This window comes from Psammomys obesus, unplaced genomic scaffold (assembly GCF_907164565.1).
Source record: "Psammomys obesus unplaced genomic scaffold, mPsaObe1.curated_primary_1811, whole genome shotgun sequence".
Classification (NCBI taxonomy): domain Eukaryota; kingdom Metazoa; phylum Chordata; class Mammalia; order Rodentia; family Muridae; genus Psammomys; species Psammomys obesus.
In genome coordinates, this window is record NW_026592710.1 from 3,922,377 (window position 1) to 3,933,470 (window position 11,094).

General features: G+C 55.6%; 1 protein-coding gene across 1 annotated transcript; it reads right to left on the bottom strand.

Annotated features, from left to right (window-relative positions):
* Positions 1-757: 757 nt before the first annotated feature.
* On the bottom strand, positions 758-9,557 carry Klhl21 (kelch like family member 21). The gene is made up of 4 exons (XM_055615288.1): positions 8,338-9,557; positions 5,435-5,840; positions 3,895-3,967; positions 758-3,041 (listed from the first exon to the last, which is right to left on the bottom strand). The coding sequence occupies exons 1-4, from the start codon at positions 9,356-9,358 to the stop codon at positions 2,748-2,750; spliced, it is 1,794 nt and encodes a 597-aa protein (XP_055471263.1). The 5' UTR covers positions 9,359-9,557; the 3' UTR covers positions 758-2,747.
* Positions 9,558-11,094: the final 1,537 nt, after the last annotated feature.

The following is an 11,094-nucleotide window of genomic DNA, read 5'->3' on the forward strand; positions in this document are numbered from 1 at the left end:
GCTGCATCTCCAGGGGTGGGTGATCAAAGAGCAGTCAATGGAGTTCATGATAGAGACAGCACCCGATCCCCTCACTCAGAGATCCACATGGAGTCTGAGCTGCCAATCGGCCACATCTGAGCAGAAGGTCTAGGTCCTCTCTATGCATGGTCTTCGGTGCATCAGTCTGCAGGAGCCCTTGGGCTCAGATCCTTTAACTTTGCTGGTCTCGTGGGGCTCCTCATAAAGCTTTTCATTGCTACTTCCTGTCTGTAATTTTGCTGTTAATGAACTGTAATGAAAACATCTTGTTTTCCATGGTCCTTTCTGGGCTCCAACCTCCAGGTTGAGAACCAGGGCTCTAACGGCCCCTCCCAGTGGGCGGAGCCTGCCTTTGTGCTACATCCTGTGCCTCACCGACTGAGGTGAGAAAGTCTGAGAGGTTCTGTGAAGGCAGCTTCCTCAGAACCCGGACTCGCCAAAATCACCTCCTGAACCTGCTGACACCAGCTTCCTCACTCTGCTCCTGCCCACCAGACCTGCCTCCCCACCAGTGCTGGCCTGTGCACAAAGAAAGGATTCTCAGAAGCAGGAAGATGCTGACCTAGCTGTGGTGCTGCACACCTTTAATCCCAGCACCAGGAGGCAGAGGAGGTGGGTCTCTGTGAGTTTGAGGCCAGCCTGGTCTACAGAATTCCAGGACAGCCAGGGCTACACAGAGAAACCCTGTCTCAAAAACCAACCACACAAAAAAAGATGAAGGCTATGACACCTGGTATATAGGAAACATTTTATTTCAAAAAGTGGGTAAGTATCCTAAAACCTTAGGATGCTTGACATAGAAGCCTACAGAATAAACAAAAATAAATATACAAATCTGCCCCAGCCACTGGTGACTAAATGCTAGTCACCTAAAGAAGGAGATCTTCATTATATAAGTCTCCAAAGTCTCTGGGCATAGTGGCGCATGCCTGTAATCCCAATCCCAGCACTCTGGGATGCAGAGGTGGGTGTATCTTGTGAGTTCGAGGCCAGCCTGGTCTACAAAGTGAGCCCAGGATAGCCAAGGCTTCACAGAGAAACACTGTCTCTTAAAAAAAAAAGTCTCTGAAGTCATAAATATAAGAAATCCCTTACAGATCAGCATCAAAAATCAGGCACAGAACTTTTCATAACTTAATTTTGTCCTGACATATAAAAGCTTTATACATGTGACAAGGGACAGTCCCATCCCTAGGTGTCCCAGCTTCAATCCCTGTTAGTGTAGAGACGTGTTAAATGTTAGGGTCGGGCCCAGAGCCCATGGCACAAGTGGAGCTCAGGGAGAAATGGCCCACAGTGAGTGCCTACTCTGCTAGTCTTCATGGGGTCCTAGAAACCTGAGTATTTCTGGAGCAAGGCGAGCAGAAGGTCCTATGCAAATGTGCACTATAACGCAGTAACTACTGCAGGTCACAGGAGTACAGCGATACAGCTCTTCCTCTGTCCCAAAAGGACAGGGCAGCCTGCTGTCGCCTGTACCGAACTTCATACCTGATTCACAGGCCCCCACCCTGCTGTGCCAAGGCACCTCACAGAACACTCAGCGCCTCTGAGTGGTCTTGGGAGGCAGCTCTTTAAGGCTCACTGCAAGAGTGTACTTGGCCAAGAGGGAGGAGAGGCCCCGGAGGGATGGGCTGGCAGCACCTGGGTCAAAACATGCCATAGCCACTCAGAGGTGGCCAGAGGCCACTGGGTACTGACGGGTCCCAGCCCCAAAACCCATGAAACCACTCAAAGGCACACAGAAACCCAGGGATCCCCTAAGCTGTGGTTCAGATACTCTGGCTCTCATGCTCCTGGGCCTAAAATCCTAGGAATCCTGGTTTTCCACACAATGGCAGAGAAATTCTAGCAATGATGGCTTGTACATCTTGTCAGACAAAACCAACTTGTGTCTTACTGCTACCAACTTTCTGCTTCTCCAGGTCAAACCACAAGCATTTCAAACCTAAAGCCCAGGGCTGGGGCTACCCCACTCGGCTTTCTTTAGAAGCAGGAGTCTCTACTCCCAGGCCCAGCATCTGCCCACTGGGCCAACTGTCAGATTCCAAAGGAGGGGCCACAGCAAGCCAGTGTTGTGAGCACTGGTCATCTCCTGTAGGCCTGGGAAAGAGCCCCAGGGAGGGCCTTCTTCCCAGGTGAGAACATGTACCACAGAAACAGACTCCTTCAGGCTCACACTGTGGATTAGTAGCTCAGCTCAGGACTCAACTCCTGAAGGCCCACCCTGTTTGGTGGGGTGGGAAGCTGGGTGGGCTGACACCCCTCTACCTGCAGCACTGGCTACAGGGATCTTTGGTACCAAATGTGGAGTTTAGCACTCTGTTGCAGCCTTTGTCTTCCTGCATCCCCAATGCTCTGGGACAGGCTACTTTCTGACTATCACAGGGAACCTTCCTCTTTGCTCTGGGCGGAAGCAGGCCCAGGAGGTGGCAGCAAGGAGAGGCACATCGCATGGTGAGTTGGATGCTGTAAGCTGGAGGTAACTTCTGAAGGCTGAGATACTCAATGGTGGAGAAGCCACGGGTTCTTGACCACATAAGCAGTCACCACCAGCTTTGTCCCAGGAAGCTGTGGCATAGGCTCCGAATGCACAGAAACCTTCACACGATGCATCTAGGGGCTCACTCAGCACCCATGCGCCACTGCTCTGCTTGGTGACCCATCCTGGCCTCTGCAGGCGCCAGGCCCCTTGCACCAAGGCCCTCCCCTGGGCCAGGCCTGGGCTAGTGTAGCTCCTCAGGGTTCTGTGGCAGCCTGTGGTGGCCTGCATCCACGTCATTGCTGCCACTGTTCAGCTCAAAGCCACGGCCCCCTGCTGGTGTCTGTGGCATGAACTGGCGGAAGATGCTCACGCTGCCATGCCAGAAGGTGGGCTCTGGAAGCCGCCCTACCACACTCCATGCCCGGGTCTCCGGGTCATATGCCTCCACCACATCCGAGAGTTCAAAGGTATTGTCATATCCCCCAGAGACATAGAGCTTGCCTCCCAGGACGGCCAGGCTGCCCCCGACATGGACCTGCGGATCAAGGTGGAGGAGTGAGGGAGGCAGGCAGCGGTGGCAGGGCAGACCCCGCCCCGACTGCTCCAGTAACTTCCAGGGAACAGCCCAGCGTTGAGAACCCTGCTGAGGCAGCTTTGTAGGGAGTGTAGACAGAGTAGGCCAGTGCCTTCCTGTTCCCTAAGCAGAAGATAGGGCTCCCTATGTGGTCAGCATGGTCTCCAGGTTTGAGGCCCAACAGCACCTCGGCATCAGCCCTCTAGGGCAGACTTGTCCATTCTTTCCACCTTACAGATAGGGGAAAGTTTGCTGGTTCAGCCATCAGTAACAGCTGGAAATTGACCCTGGTGGGACCCTCAAAGCCATCCAAGAATTATCACACCATCAGCCTTAGTGGTAGACCTTTCTTCTCAGCAAGCAGAGACAGGAGACCTTGACCACACACTAGCAGCTGTGAGGGCGCCCCTGCTCATAGCACACAGCAGTCAAGAAATGTATTCCCAAGGTCAATTCCTCAGGAAGAGACCTGTCTGAGCCCGTTCCCTCCAGCCACAGCGGCTGCTGGAGTTCACACAAGCACCCCAGCCCTGGGGCCTTTCTGTGGAAGCTCATCTGATTCCTCCCCTCCTCTGCTCCAAGGCTCACAGTAAGGGTGCTGACCACTGGCCAAGTCCTCAGACCCTATTTAATACCTGCTGTTGCCAAGTTCCAGAGAGGATCACAGAAGCCTTCCATTAACTCAGGGAGCATCTGCAAAGGACTTAAAAGAGGCCCACCTACCATGACTGTCTCCCGAAAAATCTAATGACAGCTCAGTTGCAAAAGCAGGGCTAGCCTGAGTTTACAAACGCTGCCACACCTGCAGATTTACCTGATTCATGGACGGGATCTTGTCCCATTCGTTCTCTGTGGGGTTGTACACGTCCACCTCGGCAGAGTCGTCCCTGTGGAGGGACAGACAGACATAACCGTGGCTGTGAGGGCCAGAGTCCTCAACGCTGCTGACTCTTCCCGTGAACTGGGTCTTGATTTCTAGTCCAGGCTGGCTTTGAACCCACTGAGCATTCCTGTGTTCTCCAAAGAGCCACAGCTGGAAGGGGGTGGGCTGGACAGGGCTACCTGTCTCCTCTCAAGGCTGCTATCTCCCAGCCAAAGAGTCAACACCTTTGCCTTTTTTAGAAACCACCATGGAGCCATTGCATAGGAGGCCCAGGACGAAGGCTCCTTTTACTGGTCACTGATAATAATGATGCTATGGCCGTTGTAGAGCACTATGTCCCTGACAGGGAGGGCTATCAAGATGCAGGCAGCACTCTGCGCACGGTGTTACATGTTCACAAAACATTGCCTCCCTTTATCCGGTGTTTAGGTGGGGCTGAGGTGGCTTCCTGTGTGGATGGCACATAAGCAAACCTCACACTGGGCAGAACCCTCCCACTTCCACTTGGCAGGCTAGCAGTCAATACTGACTCCTGTCCAGGAGAGAAAAGCCAGCAGGTGTCAGGACCCAGAGCAGCACAGGGAACATCCTGCCCTACAGCCTTAGGACAGCGAGGGCGGTCTCAGAGGTACTGGGCCAGGGCCACTGCGGCCACTGTGGAGGGGCTGAAGCAAAGACCTGGCACTCTTCAAAGTGGTATTTATAGCCAGCCCCTCCCCCTTCCTGAAGACAGCACAGGAGGTGGGGAGAGCCAGCAAGGGCCAGGCAGTTTTATAACAGCACCCAGGAAGGTTCCAGGGCCTTCTCAAAGCAGAGCTTCAACTCCTGGTATTTAAAGACACAGGCCCCTCAGCCACTAAGATGATAAACAAAACACCTGTGTCCCTTTAGACTCCTCAGCATGCACCCTGAAGAGAGGCTGCCTCCTGTTTGAGGAGGGGGTTGGGCAGGCAAAGGTCAGTGCTGCTCAGCCAAAGAAAATGCAGGCCCAGAAGCAGAGGGCACACACCTTTGGGCTCCCAGATCAAAGGGGAGAGAGGGCAATGTCATTCATTCCCTTCTTCCCTCCCTCCCAGCCCACAGCTTCAGGAAAGGGATCAGTACACACAAGGCACACAAGCAATCCAATTCATTACCCTCCCAGATACCCAGCAGCCGGTCAGTCAAGGTGCATTTGGCTGTGACCAGAGAGGTCATCAGATCCTGTAGCTGGGGCTAGAGTAGAGCCATGCATGTGCCAGACCCTGATCGGTGGATGCACGGTAAGCCACCGGCTGCTTAGCTAGGACTGCCAAGACTCCACTATCCCCGAGGTGGCTTCATTAAGGAAAGCTAAAGCTCCCACTGAAACAGCGTAAGAGGCGGACAAGCCGTAGCTCTGATCCCAGCCTGCCCCCACCTCTGGGCCCCATTTATGAAATGAGCGGCACAGAGATGCTGCCAAGCCAGAGATAGTGCAGCGTGGGCTCACCTGACGAAGTACATGAGTCCATTCAGAGTCACAGTCTTGGGTGCAAAGGACCAGGGTGGGAGCTGGCCACAGTCCACCAGCGACCACAGGTCCGTGTCAGGGTCATAGCACTGTATCACCATGGTCTCCTTGCCTGCCAGGGAGCCAATGGCGTAGAGCCGGCCTCGGCAGGCAGTAGTGGAACAGTTGTCCATGGGGTAGGTCATAGGCCGCAGGGCCTCCCAGGAATCGCTGGCATGGTCATAGCGCTCTGTGCTGTCGGCTGCCACCACATACAGTAGCCCGTCCAGTACAGATGAGCTGTGGTACTCTCGGGCCTTGAGCATAGGTGCCACCTCCGTCCACTCGTTCACACTTGAGTTGTATCTCCACACGCAGTCATAGAGCCGGGAGCCATCAGACCCACCTGCCAGGGCACACAAAGGGCAGATGATCAGCCCACGCGCCCACGCGAGGTGAGTCACCCACCTGTGCCTTCCTCGACTTCCGGGTTGGCCTCTCCCTGCAGAGGAATTAGCCTCACCCCCGTCACCCAAAATACATCTGTCATCTTCTGAGGGCCTCGCCAAGCTGTCACTGAGGCAGTACACAGGCCCACTAACTGCTGTCAAACCGAGGACAAAAGACCCTGCTCTCAAAAGTGCTACCCTACAGCGGCAGCTAGGCTGGCAGAGCGCTTACCACGGCACGCATCCAGCCCGGGCTTCCTCTCCCGATGGCAGCAGATCTGTAATCCCAGCACTCAGTTCTCAGGAGTTCTAGTTACCCTGGCCTACATGACACTCCAGCCCAAGAAACAAAATTCAGGCAGAGAGCACTGACGACCCCTTCAGAGGACCTGGCTTCAACTCCCAGCACCCATGTGGCAGCTCACAACTATCCATGACTTGAGTCCTAGGGGATCTGATGGTGTCTTCTGGCTTCTGTGGGCACCTAGGTGTGAACCAGGTTTGTAGACTACATGCTGGCAAAACACCCATAAACATATAATCCCACCCAACACCACCATACTCTTTTTTTTTTTTTTTTTTTTTAAATCAAGACAGGGTTTCTCTGTAGCCTTAGTTGTCCTGGAATTAGCTCTGTAGACCAGGCTGGCCCCAGCCTCACAGTGACTGCCTGCCTCTGCCTCCCTGAGTGCCGGGATTAAAGGCGTGCACCACAGTGACACTTCTCAGTTAACTCAGAACACCCATGCTTGGGTCCGGGCACCTCTTCGAGACACCCATGTTCTAGACACCAAACATGGGACTTGGCCACCAAATCCTAGACTTTCTGGACACTTTCAAACCAAAGCTGCGCCAGGCCAAGAATGCTCCAGCGCCCTCCATCTTTGGGGCTGTTTTGACTTCACTGGAGGATACAGGAGCATGGTCCACTTCAAACTCTTATCAAGGTATATACAAGTATGACGGCCAGTGACTTTTGTATGTGTCAACAAAAGTTTAAAATACAAGCCCATTCAGGAGGCAGAGGCAAGGATAGCTTTGTGAGTTCAAGGCCAGCTTGGTCTATAGAGCCAGTTCCAGGACAGCCAAAGCTACAAAGAGAAACCCTGTCTTGAACCACCTCCCCACGGCTCCCCCCCTCCCCCCCAAAAAAAAAGAGTATAAAGTATGTCTAAGACTACAAAACTCTCGTGCTATCAGGAGACTCCAGTAATCCTGGGGGTTGTCCCTGCTGGCGCCCTGAACAGAGACATTCTGTCTGTGCCTCAGCTTTTGAGGGAGGAGCATCTGAGGCCTCTTTGGTCTTTTCCAGGGACGCTGAAGCAGCTGAGGTGGCTTCCTGACCCTCAGGAAAATCCCCTACCAGCAGCTGAATGGGAGGACTGAGCCACCTGCCTAACCCTGATTAGCTGTTCAGCTGTGACATTTACCCAAGGCGAGCCTGGCAGTTCTGGGAAGGCATTCTCTGCTCAAAATCACCAGCCAGACTTCAGAGGAGATGGGGGCAGGGCGGCCAACCACACGGGGTCAGGCTCAGGGTGTTAAAGAGGGCTATGTTCTGGAAGGGTCCAGCAGGACGAATTTAGGGCGGCAGGTCAGGACCGCTGAGGCCAGAGCTGACCCTGACCCTCTTCTGCTCAGAGACCCACAGGCACGCCACAGCAAGATGACAGTGGGCTTTGTGTGGAATGTACCACGCTGGGCACACCCCTGACAATCCAGCCTCATGCCTGCCAGCCTGATAACAGGGCCACAGGCCTCAGTGGTCTTTCCTTATATAGCACTTCCAGAGGCCATCCCTGTCGGTCTGAAGTGGGGTAGCCTCCCTCCGGTTTGATCAGGGATTCATCCTTAGTGAAAAACGTGGGAGAAGCCCAGCACTGGGGCAGTCTGGGGACCGCCTACCATGACTCGGCAGGGTTTTGGGTGTTCAGCCAAGTAACTGGAAGAAAATCTCTCAACATGTGACCATGTTTACAGCCGTAGACTAGCACAGCCTAAGCACCACGTGATGCACAGTGCCCCGCTTAGGTGCGGGCTCCGAGAAACCTTGTCACTGGTGACAAAGCCAGTGAGTCAGGAAGCCCCTGTGGCTTAGCAGGGCGGGAGAAACGTCCCTGCTTTGGGGAGGGAGAGATGCCTCACCAGGCGCCAGGCTGCATCCTGTCCCCGCATTCCTTGGGGATTAAAAGAAAGCACCCATTGTACCAGGTCAATGCCCGGTCTTTTCCAAACCAAAAAGGGGGAGGCACCTCCGGGGCAAGGAGTTGGCTAAGCAAGACAGGCTGTGTACCACAGAGGGCACAGAGATCCACAAAGCAGCTATGTCTCTGCTCTCTCTTCGAGCTTGAAAGCAAATAGAGAAACTAACGCAGTCGCCCTGCCAAGAGCTAGGTCGGGCCCTAGAATTCCAGGTCCTGAGTGTATTTCCTGGAAATGCCCCCGCACACTCACCCGTCACGTAGATGTCGTTGCCCAGCGCCACGATACTGTAGCCCCCTCCTAAGTGGTCGGGGAACTCGGCCAGGTAGCGCCACTGGCCCGTCTGCGGATTGTAGCAGTCGACCGTTACCAGCTCGTCGCAGTCCTGGTCGCAGCCTCCCACCAGCACCAGGATCTCCGCCAGGCCGGTGGATGGGCGCGGACGCATGCGGGGACAGGGCCCGCGGTCGTGCCGGTCGTAGCGCGCCGCCTGGAAGTCGCGGGCCTCGCGCAGCAGACGCAGGCAAGGCGGGCAGCGCGCCACCAGCGGCTCGGCCTCTACGTGTGCCAGCAGGTAGAAGCGGCGCACGAAGGGCAGGCGCACAGCCTCCAGCAACTGCGGCCAGTGCGCCGCCCGGCGCGGCGGGTCCGCGCGCACCCAGCGCAGCGCCAGCTGGTAGGCCGCCTCCTCTTTGGGCACGCACAGCCCGTCGTCGCGCAGGTAGCGCAGCAGGCGCGCCAGCGGCAGCCTCTCCAGCTGCTCGGCGCCCAGTTCGCCCACGTGGCGCAGGATGAAGCGCTGCGCCGCGCTCGCTAGCCCAGAGCAGCTGAAGGCCTCGGCGAAGTCCTGCATGTCCAGGCAGTTGGCCAGGTCGAGCTGCTGCTGCAGGAAGGCGCCGCACGCCTCCTTCACGGCGGGGAACTGCAGCAGGTCCGCGGCGCGCAGCAGCGGCTCGGCGTTGTCGCCACTCACGGCCACCCGGCCGGTGTAGCTGAAGTCCAGGAGCAGCTGCAGCATGTCGGGCGGCACCCCGTGCAGGCGCACGCGCTCGGCGCGGCTCTCGCGCAGCTGGCCCGCGAACATGGCGCGGAAGTAGGGGCTAGCGGCCGCCAGCACAGCGCGGTGCGCGGGGAAGTCGCGGCCGCCCGCCGCCTCCAGGGTCACGTCCAGGAACTTGCGCTCAGCGCGCAGCTGGCTCAAGCCGCGCAGCAGGCTCAGGGCGTGCGCGGGATCGGAGAAGGGCAGCACGGCCAAGGGCGCCGGCCGCTCCATGACGCGGGGCTGCTGGGCACGGGGACGCCCCGGCGCGCGGGGCACCGCCTCTATAAATACGCAGGCCGGCCCAGGCCTCCGCGGGCGGGGTCTGTGGGGGCGGGGCGATGCCGGCCACGCCCACTTAACCCGTCTGTCTCCAGCGCTATAGGCTGAGTCACCGCCGCCTCCGCCGTTCCCTTTCCGCCCTTCCGGGGCTCCCAACCGCCTCCAGCTGACGCTCAGCTGGGAACGGCCGGTGAGGGCTAACACTCCAACACAGCGGTTTACCCAGCGAGGCTCCGGGAGGCGAGATCGGCGCCCAAAGCCGCAGTCACTCCTTTGGTCCCAGATTCCCTAGTGCCCTAGTGCGTTCCAGTAAACCTCAGGACATCTCAATGCGATGACTGTTTTAGTTTCTCTGCCTTCAGCGCAACTAAAGTACTCCACCCCATCGGCTTTCAAACAGTGGTATTTTCAAAATTCAGCACCAAAGCACGAACGAGTGTAAGGGTTTTCATGGTCTTCTTTTTTTTTAATTTTTGGTGCGTTTAAGCGAAACCAGGCCAGATTCCAGGAACGCGCTCCACTGTGTTCATGTCTAAGTGTCACGCGCATTAGCAGACAAGTTTAGTCAGCCTGGAAGTTGTAGCTTTACTTTCCGAGTCAGGAAACTCGCAAGGGGTTGGGGCAGGTCGGCTGGGGCTCAGGCTTTCGGGTGGCCAAATGGCTTCAGCTGAGGTCCGTCCGGGGAGCGCCTTAAAAAAGCTGGGGAGAGAGCCATTCAGCAGTCACAGTTGCTTGAGTGGTGATGCCATGGGGACTATTTGTTTGTCTGTATGTACGCAAACACAACTCAGAAAAGGAGCCCCACTTGGAAGCCATATTTGGGTTTTGCTTTGCTTAGTTTCAGGCAAGTGTAGAAAGAAAAATATGGGTGTTTGATAGTTAACTGTCCCCCACCTCATTTTTTGAAAGCATTCTAGCCTCAGACCCTGCCCACTGTACCGCAAGGGACGCCAAGGGTCCTCTGTCATTCCTGGCTCCTAGGTTGACACAGTCTTGGCAGGAAACATTTAGCTTTATTCCATTTCTAAAACATTTCAAGCGTTCTCTTCCACTCAAGGAACCTCACCGCCTTTTCCCTGAAAATGCATCTGGTCTAAATTTCAGGGTCAGCATGGGAAGCACAGGTTCTAAGGAAGAAAACATGCAGGTACCCAGGCAACTGCCTGTTGCCCATAGAAGGACTGTTCACACAGCTCTTAAAGGCAGGGCAGCATTCCTGGGCCCAGGAGCCTGGCCAATAGCTTACACACAGCCCTTCTGACAGTCTGAGCAGCCAGGACGGGGATGCTGGTAGAGGAAAGTACTACAGTCCCTTGGAGTCGATTCCACCCAGCATGAAGCCCAAGGATTAAGCGCTATAACTGAGAACTGAGTGTGGATTTTGTTTGTGCTGGAGATGGAATTCAGGGCCTCAGGCACACAAGGAAAGCTCTTTATCAATTCCCTGCTTTCTGCTCCCCACACTCCCAACATCAAAGTGTTTTTGTACACCGTGTGTCAGCCCCATAACTCCTGAAGAGTGATTCTGTAGTTATTTACTGAGATGGGAAAAGATGCATCTGTGCATAACTACTTCTGTCAAGTCAGATTGCACGTGGAAGGACCCAATTACACAAATCACCCAGTGGGATTCTTAGGTGTTTCTCTGGCTTGATCCCAGGGCCTGGCTCCTGCTTCATCAGCAGCCT

Coding starts and splice junctions, on each gene's coding strand:
- Klhl21 (XM_055615288.1), bottom strand. CDS start 9,358: ATGGAGCGGCCGGCGCCCTTGGCCGTGCTGCCCTTCTCCGATCCCGCG. Junction 5,841..8,337: donor CAACGACATCTACGTGACGG/GTGAGTGTGCGG, acceptor GTGCCCTGGCAG/GTGGGTCTGATGGCTCCCGG. Junction 3,968..5,434: donor GGACTCATGTACTTCGTCAG/GTGAGCCCACGC, acceptor GTCCCTCCACAG/GGACGACTCTGCCGAGGTGG.